The sequence below is a fragment of the Populus trichocarpa genome, chromosome 2, assembly GCF_000002775.5.
Source record: "Populus trichocarpa isolate Nisqually-1 chromosome 2, P.trichocarpa_v4.1, whole genome shotgun sequence".
NCBI lineage: Eukaryota > Viridiplantae > Streptophyta > Magnoliopsida > Malpighiales > Salicaceae > Populus > Populus trichocarpa.
In genome coordinates this window covers 17,073,662-17,092,580 of record NC_037286.2, presented here as the reverse complement: position 1 = coordinate 17,092,580, position 18,919 = coordinate 17,073,662, and the positions used below count along the sequence as shown (strand labels likewise).

Genomic DNA, 18,919 nt, shown 5'->3' with positions numbered 1-18,919 from the left:
AACAGGATTGAAATGCAGCAGCAATCCTTTGATGAAATATTTTCTGCAAATGTTCAGTCTATAGATGATTAGCCACCTCAAAATCAATGTTCAAGAAAGAGAACAACTTGGATGATTGATTATGTAAGTGGACATGAACTCTCAAAATCAATACTGATTGATATATACTGGAAACAATGTTCATATGCTTGATGATGTAAAAAAGTCTATGATGAAAGAGTTTGATATAAGTGATCTGGGACCAATGCACTACTTTCTTGGCATAAAAGTAGTACAATTAGCAGCTGGTTTTGTTTTTGATCTGTCAAAACAAATATGTTTTAGAATTGTTGGAATGGTTTCAGATGATAAACTGTAATCCAGTTGGAACTCCAACAAAGATAGGATTGAAGTTGAGTGAGATCTTAGTGGCAGCAAAGATAGAGATGACATTAACACTTATTTCTTTCAAGTAAATAGTTGGAATTTTGATGTATATGGTTTCAATAAGGCCTGATATCATGTATTCCATGAGCACGACAAAGTCAATACATGGAGATCGAGTCATACAAAGATGCATCTTAGTGCAGCTAAAATATATAATCTTTCATTACTTGAAGGGCACAACTGATTTTAGGATCCTTTATAAGAATGAAATAAAGTCAAGTTTTCTTGGTTTTACTGACAGTGATTACGCATGTGGTATTAATGATTGCAAGAGCATTTCTGGAAATGTTTTTTTTCCTCTATGATCAGGTGCAGTTTCATGGCCCTCAAAGAACTAGCAGATTATGACATTATCTATTATTAAAGTCGAGCTATTTGGCTGGGAATGATGCTAAAAGTTCTTGGTATTCATCAGCAAGATTCACATTAATTTTAGATATTGTTTTTTGTGGGATCTATGTAAAAATGGTAAGATTGAGTTGAAGTTTTGTAAGAGTGAAGACTAAGCTACTGATCTCATGACAAAACCTCCCAAAGAACCCGTGTTCGAGAAGCTTAGAAGCATGATTGGAGCTTGTTCATCACATAACTTTGTTTAAGAAAGAGTACTTCAATTTCAATGGGAGTAAATGATGAATTGTTCGTAGATGACCTTTTCATTAGTTTTTATTTATTTATTTTCCTTCATCTTGAAAAGATTAGCAAATATATTGTGATCGATTATCCAAATTCATGATGTATGAATAATTTCAAAATTAAAATCTTAAAAACAATACAACAATCAAAATATATGTTAAACTTCATTTCTTTTTGGATTATAAAATGAATCATTTAAGTGTGCAAATTCCTTTTATTCTTGTATCTTTTTTTTTATTTCACAAAAAAATAATTATAATATAGCTTACATAAGAATGATATTTAATATATGTTTGATAATACGATGTAGGGTATTTTTATAAAAATATATTTCTAATTAAAATTATATTAAAATGATATTTTTTTTAGATTTGTTTTTAATTTTTATATTGGTACATCAAAACCATTAAAAGATATTTAAAAAATAAATTTTATGTTTTTTCAATTAAAAAATAATTAAAAAAATAAGTTTAAGCACGAGAAACAAATTTTTACTAAGTAAGATTCAATCTCTTGACATGACATGTAGATTCTTTATATAAAAATATAATAAAACATAATTATTACCAACAATTCATGATAAATAATTATTAAAGTTTAATTTTTAAAGGTGAAAAAGTGGTTTTTAAAAATGTTTGATATATTAATAAATTAAAAGGTAAATTATTAGTGGGAATTGAGAAAAATATGTAAAATATTAGTAATAATGGTACAAAAAAACTACAATCAACAGTAATATATTAATTTTTAATACTAATTCTATAATAATAGTGGGAAACCCGCTTGGCTAGTGTTTCAATTTTCAAAGAGAGCTAGGGAGATCGAAGTTGCTCGCTCGTCTTCTCCATCGAAATCGCTTTAGTCGGTAAATTTCCAGTCTCCTCTCCTTCTTTTCTTTTCTTTTCTTACACTCTCTCTTTTGCGTAAACCCCTTCATCTTCTTCGATAAATTCTCTTCAGAAACTAGGGTTTTTAACAACTAAAAACCGGTTTTAGCTTTAATTTTCTTTAACCCTAATATCCTCGATCTGTTTTAGATTCCAAAATTTGCCACCCCTTTTCATGCGTTCATTTTATGTTCTTGACCCTGGCTTTTCTTGCAGGTTGCTTGATTTTTCTTTTTTGCTCTAAAAAACATGGTAACCATCTCAACTGTCTTTGATTTGAAAACTTTCTATCTTTCTCTTGTTTTCTTCGACACACAATTTTTTTTTTTTTTGTGTTAACTGCAGCTTCCTCTTTCTTTACTCAAGACTGCTCAAGGCCACCCAATGGTAAGAAAGAGATGTCTGTTTTTCTTGTCGTGTCATATGACCATATGAATCCAGAATTTTCTGTAAATTTGTAGACTTTGTTTTACGGCCTTTTTCATTTTTTTTATGCAGCTTGTAATTCATGGTGGTTGTATGTTGTAACAGTTGGTGGAATTGAAAAACGGAGAGACTTACAATGGGCATTTGGTCAATTGTGATACTTGGATGAACATCCATCTCCGTGAAGTTATCTGTACCTCTAAGGTGCTAGTGTTTTTGGTTATTTATTTAATTTTTGGTGTTTTTGTTTTGAAAAAAAAAGGGTTTTTTTTCCCCTGAGGTTGACACATTGGGTTTGGCTGGGATTTGATGTAGGATGGAGATAGGTTTTGGCGGATGCCTGAATGCTACATTCGTGGGAATACTATTAAGTATCTTCGAGTTCCTGATGAGGTGCCTATTATGTTTGCCATGTTTTTTTTCTTATCCAGTTGTGAAGAATAGCTAACATGAAATTTCTATATGACATCCAAATATGTAAATACCATATTCTATGAATGACACGTGAAAAGGGGTGAAACCACTGACAAAAACACGCCAAAGTGGTGTCAAATATGTAGCTTTTATCTGCTTTGCAAGATTTCCATGATAGCATTGTCACTTCATAGTACCCTGATTACAACATATTTGTGAAATTTGTTACTGGAAGAGATTTTGATAATAAACTAATGCTTTGAGAAACTGTCGAGTCTTTATTGCTATATGTTTTTCTTTTCTTATTGATGTTTTGATTGCTATTTTGCTCATCAAATGCTCTTGATTTGTCTTTTAGGTAATTGATAAAGTTCAGGAAGAAATCAAGAGTCGCTCAGGTATGCTTTACCTTTTCTAAATCATGGTCTTTTACTGTACTCTGTCAATGAATAAAGAGATGTTGATCTTGAAATGCAATAATTTGGAAGAAACATAGTGTCTTCAAGAACTTGGTCAGTTGAAAACCAGTGGAACTGTTATTTTTTTATTAAAATGGATGAAAGTTAGCTTAGCATGTGAAGATTCTTGTACCGAGTAGTGCTGTGGTTATTTTGTAGTTGTTTATACAACTTTATGCTCTGCATGAAGTTCTGTGTTCTTTGTGTTTTACAAATTCAGAAAAGCTGAAATTTGCAATATTGTTGGTTGGTTGATTGATTTAATTTTCTGCCTTCTGCTCTGCACATTGAGAAATGCAGAACCTTGCAAATTTATTTGATTTGTCTTTTTTTCTTAGATCGGAAGCCACCTGGAGTAGGGCGTGGAAGAGGAAGAGGTAGAGAAGATGGTCCTGGTGGAAGGCCAGCAAAAGGGATTGGGCGTGGCCTTGAAGATGTAGCTGCTAAGGGCATGGGTGGAGGTCGTGGCAGAGGTGGTCCAGGCGGAAAGATTGGTGGGAGCAGAGGTAAGACTTAACTAGAGCAACTGAATAGAAAAAACTAACATGTTTGTTTTAGCTACAAGCACGCATTATCAAATGTAACCATCATATTACATTGCCACAAGTTACAAGTTGTTGGTATTCAAAGTGAACACAGCTTTGTGATTCGACACACTACTCTTTTTTCTAGCATCATGAATGGTTGGATCTGTGGCTTTGTTGGTCAGCACATGCATCATATTGTCAGGAGCTTAATTCTACCCAATGTCAGCATTTCATTTTACTTTCTGGTGACAGGTGCAGGCCGAGGCCGGGGCTAAAGCAGGCGATGGGTGCCCATCTGCTGGGGCAAGTTTGCTGCTTTTAGGCCCGATTTCTCTCTATAGCATAATTCTGTTTAATGGTTGATTTCCAGAACTAATATAGGTATAGGAAGCATTACATAGAAACAGAATTGAAGAACTTGTATTCTGATTTGCCTTGCGTTACTGGTTTGGTCATTCACTAGTTAATTCTCTGGTTTATCTTTTGATTTTTTTTTTCCAATTAGCATGTTTTTTTTTTCAAATTAGCAAAAAAAACACGGTTTAAATTTTTTTTATTCCAACTTGTTGCTATTTAGAAAAGCAACATTTCAAAGAAATTATAAAATGGGCTTGACAAGTTTCGACGAGGAGAGGAAGAAAGAGATATCAAGCTTTAATTATGACACCATCAAGAAAAAAAAAATTAGCTAAACAAATTTAATAATATTAAAATAGGTTATTAATGATGATTGGAGTAGGTTACATTGTTTTTTAAAGTTGGTGTGGTTCACTTGTTTTTTATAACAATTGTGACTCACTCTGTTTATTCTCGGAGTTATCTCATTAAAATTATTTTGATAGCACCGATGATATTATAATTGGAATTTCAATGTGTTTTTGATATTTATTTTCTTTTATTCTTTCATTCATTGTAAGTTTTGAAGAGAAAAGAAAGAATAAAAAGAAACGACAAAATACATTTCTGATTATAATACGATTAGTATTATTAAAAAGATCTGATTCCAAACACCATTAATATTGAAAAGATTTTGAAAAATTAAATTCAACATTGGATGCTAAAAACAATTCAGCTATCTGTTATCTTTGGACGGTAAAATGCAGTCCACTCTAGTTATCTTTGATTAGTGTTGTAATTGAAGTACAGGGTTTTTTTTTTTTTCTCTTATTGTAATTTAGAAACTATCACTACCTCTTTTTGAAACAGTCATTTTGCCAATTTCTTAAAAAGTGAAAAAAGGTGCTCATTAGTAAAAAAAACCCTTGTATGCTCAACTCTCGCTCTCGTATCTGGTCCTTTGCCTGCTGGCTGGTGTTTGATACAGTTGTCTGTCCCGCGTCAGGTATAGGACTGCGTGGTGTCTGTTTGGTTATCTGGCTGTGGGTGAACCGCTATGGGTAAGATTCACTCGCAATCACACATATCAGTGTTTGGTAAAGCAAAAAAAAGTAATTTTGCTTAATAGGACCCACCAATTTTCACTGCCGTGCCACAGGTTTGGAGAAGCAGCATTTTGCTGCTTCTCGTGGGTATTTTTAATGAACAGTGGAGCCATGCTCCACAGTCGCATTGTTCACTTTAATGAATAATTTTTTGTTTTTTGAAAAACCAGTGCAAAAAGTTTAGTTTTTTTTTCTCCAAAAAACTAGTGTAGTTAATTGATTTCACTCGCATTGTTCACGTGAACGTGAACAATATTTTTTTGTTGTTTTTTAAAAAAATTAGTATAAGATGAATTACATTTACTCGTACTGTAATCTTAATTTTATTCCTGATAATATTTTATCTAATTTTATTACACGCTCAAAAAATCATGGAAACTGTAGTTCTTGTCGAATGACTTTTGTACGTAATGAAATTGTAACTTTTTTTAAAATAAATTATGTTTTACTCGAAAAACTAGTATTTAATATTATTTAACAACACTACATAAATTAAAAAGATATCGCATGATGACGTAACATTTGTAGAATTTGATCGCAATTCCAATTATGTTCTTGCCGGGTCCGACCCAGTTAAAAAAAAAATCAGTTCTTGTTGTTGTGCGCTTAAGAAACCATGAAAAATATAGTCCTTATTAGATAGATTTCGTATGTGATGACATTGCACATAGTTTAATGGAATAATAAAAAATATTTGATATCAATATTATTTATTTCATGATGTAATAACAGTAGTTAAATCTACAATATTTAAATTAAAAATCATTAATATTAATATATATATTTTTTAATTATTTTATAACCTCAATTTGAAAAGCATTTTTTTAACCAAACACATTAAACTACTTTTTGTTCAACCTCAATTTCAACTACAGTTTTAACCAAACACCTATTTTTTCAAACCAACCTCAACTAAAAATACTTTTTATAAAACAACTCTTTTCAAACCACAACCACAACAGCTACCACAATACCGAACACGCATTAAAACAAATAATATCAATATCCATGGATTATATTTTAAATATTATTCATCTGTTAAGAATTTTAAATATTCACACCCAGTTTTAAATAGCAACCATCTAAAGAAAACCTATCCCAGTGATATCGTTCGAATAAATTGCCAAACTTCTTTTTTTTTTGAAAAAACAAAAAAACAAGAAGAAAAGGAAACAAGGCATTTCAACTGAGAAACAAGTTCAAGGAAGATGGGCGGGCAGGCATTTCACTCTCCATTGCTTTGTGCTGGAACTCACTAATGATACACAGCATACGCCATGATGTTCTTAAACTACAAAACTGACAATACAGTGCCCAAAAAAAGAGAGAAAAAGAAAGAAACAGAGGTTGAAAGAAACTAGAGAAAACAGGGGATGTAGAAGTTTGAGAAGATACCGCATGGAGGCTCTCTAGTACGGATTATGCCTTTTTTTCTTGCGAGCCTTTGATGGTTTCATAACCAATGCACTTGAAATCCAGGATCGATTTATCTCAGTAGAATCATCAGACAACCAGCAACATAATCGACCATCCTCACCACCAGTCCATCCAAATATGCTCTGGCTTTGGGCAAGTCCCCCCTTCTTGCTTGACACGGGCAATACACTCCTGACAACACCTGTGTGGCCACCTCCAAGAATTGCTTCTGGAGACCCAATTGCCCCCACTCCTCTATAATTTACAGGAAAATAACCTAAAGCACCAGCATTAGTGCCACCAATTACCCATAAACTTTCACCTTCTCCTGGGTAGTGGCAATCAACAAAATAATCAACCTGCCAAGACAACAGAGTAGTTTAAACTAGGAATATGAATTCAGCAGCATAATTGAAAAAAAAAAAAAATTAACACCAACGGTAGTCCATCTATTCATACATTAGAAGATATCCATTTGTTCAGTCTTCTGATCTATGTATTCAATTCTACATAGCATTGTATGACAAAGAAATGCTGCTAAAGATGGAAGCCTAAGGACTCTTCAAACCGCAACCATAATTCCCAGGAAGTTTTATTTGTCTACAATATTGTTAATATGAGGATGAGTAACTAAAACTTGAGTATAGTCAATTACATTGCTAATAAGGACAAGTAACTTGAACTTTAGTCTACATGGCAATTGTTAGACATGGAAGCCTGAGAACTCTTCAAACAAAAACCAGAAATCTCAAAACTTTGATTTTTGTGACTATGAGGACAAGTAACCTAACTTGAGTATAGTTAATTACATGCCTAATAAGCAGTGGGGATATTAATACAAGCACCATCATATGTCTTGTATCTTGGACAGTTTCATAAACCATGAGTGAGTTTTGGCCTCCAAAATTGATGGTTACAGCTCAACTGTTTGAGTTTTCTCAACCATTTTTTTCTTTGAAAATTTCAGATATGATTGGAAAATAAGCAAGAAAACGATAACCAAGTTCTAAACCATTTTTGCTTGCTCTTAGAAGAGCTGCTTGTTCTAGTACATCATCTAAATACAACAGTTTATGATACACCCAACTTACAGAAAAGAGAAATTGCATGTGAAGACAAAAAATACATTTGTTTTTGGTAATCCACTTAATACAAGTGGATTCCATCATAAGGGAAGAACTTACATGGTCTAGTGTCCAACTATCAGAGGCTAATGAACGGGCTTCCAGCAAGTTTGCTTCATTTCTTGCATCCTTCCAATCCCAAATACTGCAGTTTTGTTTTTAAGAACAAAAGTTAACACACATCAAAGGTTAGGCGGGAATTCTAGTTTACTAAAAAGATTGTTTTTAAATGTAACATGCATGGTTACAAGAATTCTCTTTCCTTTTTCCTTTTTCCTTTTTTTTTTCTTCTATGATTTTGCAAACTTCCATTTTTCACTGACAGCGTAATAAAACCATCTTCCATTGTGTCACGAAGAACCAATAGAGATCAACAGTACCTTAAACTTTCGATATGTGTCAAACACCAGAGCTTCTTATATGTCTCTCCAAAAAACCCTACTTTCCCAATTGAAGTACCAACATTAATCACCTGCAAGATTGTAACAGTTACATCTGAAATATGCATGGGAAAGACTAGAAGTATTACGGGCAGGGGCGGAGCCAAATTAGGATTTTTTTTTTCTGGGGGGCGGCTTAAATTTTACTAGTCTTAACTGATTAAACAAGACATGTTGAACAGTATTCAAACAGTCTGCAAAAAGCATGGTATTCTTGGATCAAAGGATTAATTATACACTTATTTTTGGGAGAAAACATGAAGTACAAATTAACATATCAGCGATCAGAAATTATTATCTTTGTAAGAGACTGTAAAAGATAATTTTCTGGAAGAAGGGATCCATGAGATAGAAATATCATTAGCAAACTGATTGAATGTGTTGTGATAAATATAATAAAAAATGGAGACACAGACTAAAGGAACATTGCACAAAAAATTCAAAAATCAGTGGCATATGCAACCACATCCCTTCATATATTTTTTTTTTAAATTCAAGCATACAACCTTTACTGCAGCTGCAGGCTAAAAATTAAATTGAAAGACTATGTCCCAACTATACTCTCAAAAACGTGTTCCATAAACAAAAAAAGTGAAGCTTTTCTTTTTTTCATTTCCAAAGAAAAAGAGAGGATAAGTTATCAAACCTCCTGACAAAATGTCTCTGTTTTCCTTTTCAAGTATGTTGCATGATACACAACCCATAATATAGTTACTGTAAGTTCAATAGTATTGCTCTTCTGATGAATAGAGTACATTAAGGAATTTTCAGCAATTGTTACTTGAACAGACAAACAACTGCTTTGATAAGTATGCCATTTGGACATCATGCAATACCTAACAATTTGTTTTATCTTTCCATGAACTCATACATGTAAAACTAGAAATGAATTTAAGCAGTAATGATTGCCTGCACTTACTGATTCCAGATGATCATCATCATTGATATCTCCATCAGTATTAAATATACACATCAATCCATCAACAGAAGCTGAAAGAAGCTTGTTTCGGTTATCAGGGACAAAGTGGACCTGTTAAAAGTCAGCAAGTCATGAGAAAAAAGAACAAAAACAAAATTCACGGATGAAAATATGAATCCATAAATTACTCCAGTTAGTAAACAGGAACACTAGCAGTCCAGAAAATATGAACTTGGCAAATCTTTAGAGACAAATCACTGATAGTTAACAGAGTACTTCAGCTCAGGTCAACTGGCAATATAATGCATACCAGAAAAAAGCATAGAAGCCATTTTGAACAACACCATGTCAGTGCCAGAATGTTGACAGTATAATCAAGTGTGTGTGTGTGTTGCAGATATATCTTGTGAGTGCTATGTAACCAAGCAGTGATAAATGGCTCCCTGTATGGATGTTTTTTCCCCTGGAAATCCTGGCATATGACTGTATTTTTAAGTCTAATTTTATAACTTTTTGTAAGGCATTCTATTTTATACCTTTTGATTTGTTCGACTAAAATAAACTATCTAATTGGGCATCTCAGGCAGTCAAAAAGAGCATCACGGTTTGGGTAAAAAAAAACCTACATTCCAGGTCACAAATGATGATCCAAACACAACTACAACCGCAAACACCTTAGGATTAAGAAGAAAATAATGCATTACATTCTGAGTGAACGCAACCAATATTGGAGCAGCTTCCTACATGTAATCACATATTCTTCAGCTTCAACCATAGAAGTTGCAAAACCAAACCTAGGTACCAAACCTAGGTTAACGTTCTACTGGAAATTCGCATTTAAACTTTCTAACTAAATAGTCATGTGGAAATTGAGCAATAAGAAATGAAACAAACTTCCTATCAAGTTAAAGAAAGAAAGAAAGAAAGAAACCTGAGTGACATCTTCAGTATGAGATTCCTCCAGACATGCAACTTGCTTCCCGTTCCTCCAATCCCAGAAAAGTATCTGAATTTCCAAGAAACCCATATCTAAATCATCAAACAATACATAAAAAAGAACATCTATTTAATTACAATTACATGTACTAATATGAAATTTTTAGAACCTGAGACTTAGCGCCAGCAGCAAGAAGATTATCATTAGACCCTCCAAATGAAAAGCTGAAAATCTCTTGATAAGAGCCAGCGCTTATACACGAAACCTGCAAATAATCAACAGTCAAAGCATTAAGAAACTACACACACACACACGTACAGAGAAAGAAAAGAAAAGGCAAAGGGAAAGTACCTGTTGGAAAGTTCTGGTGTCCCAAGCTCTGATAGTACCATCAGAAGAGCAGGAATGCAAAACATGCGGAGACGAAGAAGATGATGACACAGAGAATGAAATTTGATTGATAGTATCAGAGTGACCTTTACACTCTCCTTGGAACTGACCTGTCTCCGGAGAATAAAGCTTCACTGCTTTCGTCGATAGAGAAACCGCCATTGATGACCAGTCATCCTTTGGGACGATTTGGAAGACGTAGTCGTTGCCGAAGTTCGTTTGAATTGAGTTTTTTAATCCGAGTTTCTTTGATTTTGGTTCCTCGACCTCCATCGCTGTCGCTTCTTCCATGTTTGCTGTGCTGTGCTGTGCGGTGTGTCGTCTGCTTATTTGGGTTGGGAGACCTAGTCCAAGGATTTGAGGGTTTTCAGTTTTGATTGTCCGTGGTCAATGCACACTGAGCTTGAAGGTTACCTTCTGAGCATTTCCAATTAAAAATGTTATATTAAAGACCTTAATTGATAAAACAGTTTTTTAAATAATATAAATATAATTTTTTTATTTATATACATTTCAATGATAAAAATTATTTAGAAAAACTAATTATATTTTAATATATTTTATATTAAATTAATTTTAATATAATTTTATAACTAATTTAGATATTTTTTATATAATATAATTATGATGTTATTAATTATATAAGTAATATGAGTATTTTATAAAAGTAAATATAAAATTAATGAAGTAATATGAAAGTTAAAAGATATAATTTTAAGTTAAATTTAAAACTTTTAAATTTAAAATTTATTTATATAAATATTTTTAATTTTTAGTTTTATATGTTACTGTTAAAATTTTAATTTTTTAAAAGTAAATTCAAATTCAAACTTTGAAAAAAACCGCCAACATTTTAAATTTTGATTTTCAATTTTTTTTAAAAAAATTAAATTTTGAAAAAATGACCGCTAACATTTTAAATTTTAAAATTTCAAAATTTGAAAAAATAACCGCCAACATTCTAAGTGTAACACCCCACCCCACCCCACCCCACTAGTAAGATATTGTCCGTTTTAGACCTCTCAGTCCACCCAAATCCAGGGCTTCCACCCAGGTCCCCCTCACGAGTTTGTTCTTGGCAGCCACGCATGACCCCAAAACACGTCTTACTAGTCAAGGTGAGCATGCACTTATAAGGCCCTGGCTCTGGACGCTCGCTTCCAATGTGCTATCTTACAATCCCACCACCTTAAGACGAGCCGTCCTCGGCTCTAATACCAAATGTAACACCCCACCCCACTAGCAAGATATTGTCCGCTTTGGGCCTCCCAGTCCACCCAAATCCAGGGCTTCCACCCAGGTCCCCCTTACGGGTTTGTTCTTGGCAGCCACGCATGACCTCAAAACACGTCTTACTAGTCAAGGTGAGCATGCACTTATAAGGCCCTGGCTCTGGACGCTCGCTTCCGATGTGGGATCTTACAATAGATTTCAAAATTTGAAAAAATTATCCATCTATAAATATTCTCATATACCTAAACATTTTTTCTCATCATTTTCTTCTCTCCAATCTTTATTATATTTCATTAAAATTCATAATGAATCATTCTAATTTTAATTTTTATGATGCTTTTGATTTTGATTATGACACTCCCATGTTTGCCTTTTAAGTTGCTACCGCAGTGGTTGCTGAAAAAGAATCGAATAATCAAGGGCGGAGAACAAAGTATCATGGCTCTATTCGTGGTCACAATATTGTCAATCGTAATAGAAAGGAAGGTGAGTTAAGGCTATATAATGATTATTTTGATGAAAATCCTAAATTTACTGAAAGTCAATTTCAAAGAAGATTTAGGATGAGTCGTTGTCTTTTTCTTCAAATCGCAAATGCAATGGAAGCTCACAATCCATATTTCAAACAAAGAACAGATGTTCTTGGTGTTCTTGATTTATCTTGCCTTCAAAAGGTAACTGCAGCTCACAGGATACTTGCATATGGTATTCCTACAGATCTTACTGATGAATATCTTCGAATTGAGGAAACCACTACGATAGAAAGTCTTAGAGCTTTCGTCAAAGCAATCGTAGAAGTTTTTGGTGATTGGTATCTAAGGGCACCAAACGAGGCTGATATTTATCGATTATTATCAATTAGAGAGCAGCGTGGATTTCCAAGGATGTTAGGGAGCATTGATTGTATGCATTGGAAATGAGAGAAATGCCCAATTGCATGGCATGAGATGTATATTGGTCATTGTCGTGAACCAACTATAATTCTAGAGGCGGTGGCTTCACAAGATCTTTGGATATGGCATGCCTTTTTTGAAATGTCTGGATCATTAAATGATATTAATGTTCTTGATCGGTCACTTATCTTCGCTGCACTTGCTGAAGGTCGTACTACTCCTGTCAATTATACAATTAATGGGCATGAATATACAATGGGATACTATTTAGCAGATGAGATTTATCCTAATTGGTCAACCTTTGTTAAGACAATCTCAAGACCATTAGGAGCAAAGAGAAAATATTTTGCAAGCAAGCAAGAGTCTGCAAGAAAGGATGTGGAGCGGGCATTTGGGGTGCTCCAATCTCGTTTTGCAATTGTACGTGGACCTGTTCGATACTGGAATGAAGAAATGCTTGCAAATATTATGAAAGCTTGCATAATAATGCATAATATGATTATTGAGGATGAAAGAGCAAGGCACCTTGGATTTGACCATGAACGTGAAGTCAATTCCTTTATATCAGTGTCACATGGTGAAATACCAAAACTACATGATTTTCTTCAAACTCATAATCGAATCAAGGATAGAGCAACTAGCTCTCAACTACAAGAAGATTTGATTGAACATTTGTGGGAACAATATGGCAACGAGTAGAATCATTAGATTTGAACTTCTTATGTTATCATAATTTTCATTTCTTCAATCTTGATGAATTTTATGTATCTACTTATCAAGTTTCCTACAATGTTATTCCTTAACCTTCACCCCATTGTTCTCTGCTATATTTTTTAGTTTTGAATAATATAGAATTGATTAAGGGTCTTGAATTTGCTTTAATACCAATTGTTAAGGTCAATCCTTAACAAGTGGCTTGAGAGAAAGAACGTAAATAGTGAGAAAAAGAGAAGAGAAGAAGAGATGACTGAATTGATAGTTTTGTGATTACTTGTCGTACATAAAAAAATTCTTTACATTTATTATATACAACCTACCCTTATTCATCTAACCTTCTAACCAACTCCCTCTAATTAAATACTCACAACTAACGTAACTGATTCATCTAATTGTTACTAAAATAATATGCCACGTGATTAAAAGTCTTCCCAACCATTTCTGATAATTACTACTACTATTAACTGACTCCTTCCTTTTTTTAATTCTACACATTCCATTCAAAGATTTTGACCCGCCACTCGACTCCTGATATCTATTTTTTAGGGTTTTTAATCAACTATCATTTGTAATAGCTACATTATTTGACTTTGATTGATTATGTCAAGTTAAATAATGCAAATATTATAGATTGAGCTTTTTTCTTTAACACCCTTAACTAATAATATAAAAACAATTAAATAATCTTATTTGACAACAAAAGCAAAATTGAATGGTATTTAATGGAATAATGTTTTAAATATAGTCTTAATTATTTTTATGTATGATGCATTCTAATTAAAATAAAATAAAAAACTTAAAAGGTCATGTAAAAAGAGGTTAAATGCTTAGGCTCGAAGGTTGGACTTGCATGCTTGGTAGACCTATAAAGCTAAGACTACATGCTTGGCCTTCTTGCTCTTTTTTATTTAATAAAGTAGATGACATGTAGATAACTAGGGTTTAAGTTATCTACTTGTAAAGACTAAACGAATAATAAATCATTTACTTGTAAATATTTTAGCAATTAGAGATGACTGGAAAGTTAGAGTTTGAGTTTTGGCACCATAAATACTTATTTTAACTGTTTTTTCACTTGAAACACCTAATAAACACCATAAGTACCCTAATAAACTTATCTCTGACCTCAAATACAAGCTTAAATCGGTCTACAAAAGTAAAATTAAATAAAAAACTTTCCAGTCTCAATCTACTTTTTCAATGAGATGAAAGTTTAAAAACACCTTGATAGCGCTTATCTTGTCAAAAGAAACTTGATGACACCAAGATTGATTTATTTGTTGATAAAATATGGCTAATTGACAATTTCCTCTCGCATCTTCCATTTTCCAATAACTCTCTATCTCCTCTCTAAACATGGGGACTAAAATGTAAAAAGAAAACTAAAATTTAGGACCTAAAAGTAAAATCCTAAAATTAAAGGAACCAAAAATAATTAAATTGATAAGTTTTGGATGAGATCGATTTTTTCTTGCATGAATTCCAGAGAAGCCCCATTATTTTTCTATTTTCATTTTGATCCTTCTTATAATTGTTTTAATACTGCACATTTAAACCTTATTTCTTCAAATTGTTCTCCAATTGAATTATAAGATTTTATGAAAAAACTTGAATCCCCGAAAATATGAAATATAATGTATAATTATGCACTGGAATTGCTTGCAGTTTAAATTTGGGGAGTTAGTCCAGAAGGATTATACTTGCAATTTCAAGCCCAGCAACAGTAGCTTAAGTCTCGTTAGTATTAGGCTTTCAGTTGGCATGTAGCGTGGCCCGAAAATTGGAAAAGAAGTGCAGTTTCAATTGATAAGCCCATGGCCACTGGCAGCGAGAGAGGGTTGAGGTAAGCATGCTATTACCATCACTGGAAAACATTATTCCTATCTCCATTGATGGAGCAGTAGAATTCTTGCTTTCAGTTTCCAAGTGAAACAGAGATTTTTCTCACCATAGCTATTGATTAAAGCCGAAACAATTGACCATGCCTCGTTTTCATTTTATGGTTCATGTCGCTCTGCTTTCTTCCCTTTCATCGCAATGATGTTCCTCTGTTTTTTCTTCCTTTTCAACAGTACTGTATTTTGACTATTTTCAGATCAACTTTAGTTTATCAGAATTACATTCCTCTTTGATGCAGTTTTAATTAGATCGTTTACATTCAAACTGATGTGTTCTCTCACAGAATAGAATCCATTTCCTGAATGATCAGAGGAAGTCGTACTGATTTATCAACAAGGTTAAGCTCTTGGTGATAAAATCAAATCAGGTAAAATTCAAGTGATTACCTGAATTATCTGGATTTGATTCGAGATTTTTTCTTTTACCCTAATTTGCCATATCCAATCAAGAAGTTCAGATATCCCAAGAGTCTCACAGTTAAATCTGTCTTGAAAGACTAAGAAATCTCAATTAACCAGCCAAAATAAACTCCATGAAAAGTCTTGAGCGGCTACAATTCGATCTAATAAAAGTCAAAGGCCCATTGCTTTCAAGAATTTTTAAATAACATCAATAATTAATTTTGACAGCGAAAGAAAAAAAAAATGAAGGAAATTACCTCGGTCCTTGCTGCATTTCCTTGAAGCATTGGCAGCAATGAATTAAGACTTGTTTACACATGAGTCCTACTGCTTCAAGCCTCAGCCATGAATAAATTCTGGTCTTTTCACAAAAGGGGCCGAAGGTCAAGAAAGCAAAAGCGAAGAAACTAGATGCATGATTGATCCAAAGGAAAAACCCTCCGTTTCTTGCTCCTGGAAATTGTTGGGGGGAAAAATTAATATCAATTAACAAGCATACTCCCTCGCAAATAGCATCCTTACCATCTAGAAAACCTTGTAAAAAAATTACATGTGTTTTTCAGCTTGTTCTAGGAATCTGACACACCAACTAGCAGTTAGCATTAAATAGGATGCGGGTTCACCGCCACCTCCATTGAATTAGCTCATTAAGAAGTGTGTCTGTATCTGAGGTGTACCCTTGAATCATGCATGTGAGGGTGGTGGGCATTTATTGTCACCATCGTCATTAAGATTTGAGGAGTGCCATTCTACTTCTTTAACGTTATCTTTTTCATTTGCTGCTCTCATGCTCTAAATTCGTTTGTTAGAAATATTTAGGATGGAAATAAATATGGGGTTGGTTTAAAGGTATTTATTTGTTTCATACAGAGACTATATCTCTATAATTAAACTAAACCCTCTAAACCTTTAAAAAAATGAAAAGATAAGATAAAAAAAGAAATATACGTTTTTATTGTATGTTTGTTTTCTGTGTAGTAACAAGTTTTTATAGACTTGAAACATAACGATGAAATAATATTGATGAAACAATATGACTATTATGGCTATACTTTAAATTAAATTGAATAACTGCTATTCAGTTTTATCTCAATAGTCACAAATATCAAAATTAATTACAAAAATAATTCAAGGATGAATTAATTTCACTGACATATTAAGTTCCAAATTTCAAGTTTCAAATGTCATCTTTTGATATTATAAATATCCATATAATAGCAATAAGAAGCCAAATAGGAGAGTCCATCCATCATGGCTTAATTTACTACACAATATAAACTCACACTTATAAACATTAGGAGGGAGTGTTTCTTTTTAATGTGGGATGAACATCTTTTCTTTCTTTATTCATTTTTAAACTACACCAACAATCCCCCACTAGTTTGAAATTACTGTCTTTTCACTTGATGGAATTATGCTTACAAGAAGGTATTTTACAATTTAAACCTTCAATTAGCGTTAGAAATTGAATCCTACTAAAGTTATTGGTGTCCGCAGATTAAACCAAAACTTTTGTTGTAGAATAAAAGATACTACACACATAATACTATAAAAACTCTTAAAGAGGTTTACAACTGTTTAACACTATTATGACCATGTGCTAATTTTCATGAATATTTACAAGAGAAAACCCTAGCTCTTGTTAAAAGCAACACCACTTCTATATTTATATAGATGGAATTATACATGTCTCTATTACATTAAACACGAACTTTAAATTCTATTAAGAGCCTACGCTCATCCTCCATTACGTAATAAAACACACTGAATACTATCAGAACAGGGTCTAAAATTAATTATCAGTGTCCAACAGATACTAAACAGTAACTTGTTATTACCCATTAAACTTAGAGGTAAGCTTCTTGCTGATCCGAAGTTGGGTTTCTATTACCAATATCTTTAATAACAGGTTTCAACCATATTCCATTAGTTGTTTTTCGTGCCATGTCTCTAGATAGTCCTTTTGTGAGCAGATCTGCTAAATTATTCACAGACTTCACATAGACAATGATGATTGCCCCATTTGTAATCAACTCTCGAATATATCCATGTCGAATACTTATATATATTGACTTACCATTGTAAATGGTACTATAAGCTCGAGACATAGTTGCTTCACTATCGCAATATAAAAAAATGACTGACATAGGTTGTGGCCACAACTTAATATCAAACAATATATTTCTTAGTCATTCTGCTTTTTTACCTACAACAACCATATCAATAAATTTTGATTCCATGGTAGAATGAGAGATGCGTGTTTGTTTCTTAGATGCCCAAGATATTGCACTTCCTCCAAGTTAGAAAATCCATCCTGATGTGGACTTATTATCACTTGAACTAGTCATCCAACTTGCATCACTATATCCTTCCATCTCAAAACTTGAAAATCAGAATAAAACAAGCCCAAATTGATCGGTCTTTTTAGGTAACCAAAGACTCTTACAATAGACTTTCAATTATTTGTATTCGGCTTGCTTGTATATCTTGATAACTTGCATATAGCAAAAGCTATATTTGGTCTTGTACAATGCATAGCATACATAAGACTTCCAATGGCACTAGCATATTCTAGTTGTGCTACCGCTTTATCACAATAATCATTTAACTTCATACTAAAGTCAAATGAGGTATTAGCCTTCTTTATATTGAGATGCTTAAACTTATTAAGTATTTTCTCAATATAATGTGACTGATTAAGTGTATAACCACTACTATGTTTCTTAACTTTGATATCTAAAATTATATCTACTTCACCAAGATCTTTCATTTTAAAGATAAAAGTGAGATATCTTTTGGTTTCAATTATTCCAATTATATTGATGCTAAATAATAACATGTCATCTACATAGAGACAAGTAATCACTTCAATTTTTATTTTATTTTTTGTAAATTTAGAATACATACACTTATCAACACCATTGTAATGAAAACCATTCAATAAAATTGTTTGGTCAAACTTTTCATGCAATTGTTTCGGAGCTTGTTTTAAACCATATAAAAACTTTATCAATTTACAGACTTTTTCTTCATTTCCAAGAAGTATAAAACCCTAAGGTTGCTTCATATACATTTTCTTCTTTAAATCTCCATTTAGGAAAGCCGTCTTTACATCTATTTGATGAGCATACAATTTATAAATTGATGCTAATGCAAATAAAACTCTAATTGATGTAATTCTTGCCACCGGAGAATAAGTGTCAAAATAATAAACACCCTCCTTTTGAGTAAAATCTTTGACAACTAATCTTGCCTTTAATGTTTGTATAGAACCATCAGTATTATATTTTCTTCTAAACACCCACTTATATCATATTGGCTTAGAACCTAGAGG

The 18,919-nt window shown here is 32.8% G+C and overlaps 3 protein-coding genes and 1 long non-coding RNA gene across 4 annotated transcripts; 2 read left to right on the top strand and 2 right to left on the bottom strand.

Moving 5' to 3' along the window:
* Positions 1 to 1,795: 1,795 nt before the first annotated feature.
* Positions 1,796 to 4,259, top strand: LOC7487777 (probable U6 snRNA-associated Sm-like protein LSm4). The gene is made up of 8 exons (XM_002301439.4): positions 1,796 to 1,927; positions 2,166 to 2,201; positions 2,295 to 2,336; positions 2,481 to 2,579; positions 2,691 to 2,768; positions 3,148 to 3,187; positions 3,586 to 3,753; positions 4,027 to 4,259. Exons 2-8 carry the CDS (start codon positions 2,199 to 2,201, stop codon positions 4,047 to 4,049), a joined length of 453 nt encoding a protein of 150 aa, XP_002301475.1. The 5' UTR covers positions 1,796 to 1,927; positions 2,166 to 2,198; the 3' UTR covers positions 4,050 to 4,259.
* Positions 4,260 to 6,414: 2,155 nt separating this feature from the next.
* On the bottom strand, positions 6,415 to 10,856 carry LOC7478837 (WD repeat-containing protein GTS1). Its single transcript, XM_002302671.4, has 7 exons — positions 10,404 to 10,856; positions 10,222 to 10,317; positions 10,047 to 10,121; positions 9,116 to 9,226; positions 8,137 to 8,228; positions 7,817 to 7,901; positions 6,415 to 6,991 (listed from the first exon to the last, which is right to left on the bottom strand). The coding sequence occupies exons 1-7, from the start codon at positions 10,731 to 10,733 to the stop codon at positions 6,626 to 6,628; spliced, it is 1,155 nt and encodes a 384-aa protein (XP_002302707.2). The 5' UTR covers positions 10,734 to 10,856; the 3' UTR covers positions 6,415 to 6,625.
* Positions 10,833 to 13,267, top strand: LOC112326477 (uncharacterized). Its single transcript, XM_024594315.2, has 3 exons — positions 10,833 to 10,851; positions 12,054 to 12,555; positions 12,769 to 13,267. Exons 1-3 carry the CDS (start codon positions 10,833 to 10,835, stop codon positions 13,265 to 13,267), a joined length of 1,020 nt encoding a protein of 339 aa, XP_024450083.2.
* Positions 13,268 to 15,668: 2,401 nt separating this feature from the next.
* Positions 15,669 to 16,361, bottom strand: LOC127905020 (uncharacterized). The gene is made up of 2 exons (XR_008058630.1): positions 15,843 to 16,361; positions 15,669 to 15,746 (listed from the first exon to the last, which is right to left on the bottom strand). It is a non-coding gene; the product is annotated as an uncharacterized LOC127905020 (long non-coding RNA).
* Positions 16,362 to 18,919: the final 2,558 nt, after the last annotated feature.

What these genes read in the sequence shown, in the direction of transcription:
- LOC7487777 (XM_002301439.4), top strand. An exon ending in CTGCTCAAGGCCACCCAATG is followed by an intron (nt 2,337 to 2,480) that starts GTAAGAAAGAGA and finishes ATGTTGTAACAG; the next exon opens with TTGGTGGAATTGAAAAACGG. An exon ending in ATCTTCGAGTTCCTGATGAG is followed by an intron (nt 2,769 to 3,147) that starts GTGCCTATTATG and finishes TTTGTCTTTTAG; the next exon opens with GTAATTGATAAAGTTCAGGA.
- LOC7478837 (XM_002302671.4), bottom strand. Translation starts at nt 10,733, where the DNA reads ATGGAAGAAGCGACAGCGATGGAGGTCGAGGAACCAAAATCAAAGAAA. An exon ending in CTGCTGGCGCTAAGTCTCAG is followed by an intron (nt 10,122 to 10,221) that starts GTTCTAAAAATT and finishes TTGGAAATTCAG; the next exon opens with ATACTTTTCTGGGATTGGAG. An exon ending in ACACATATCGAAAGTTTAAG is followed by an intron (nt 7,902 to 8,136) that starts GTACTGTTGATC and finishes ACAAAACTGCAG; the next exon opens with TATTTGGGATTGGAAGGATG.
- LOC112326477 (XM_024594315.2), top strand. An exon ending in AGAGAGCAGCGTGGATTTCC is followed by an intron (nt 12,556 to 12,768) that starts AAGGATGTTAGG and finishes CTTCGCTGCACT; the next exon opens with TGCTGAAGGTCGTACTACTC.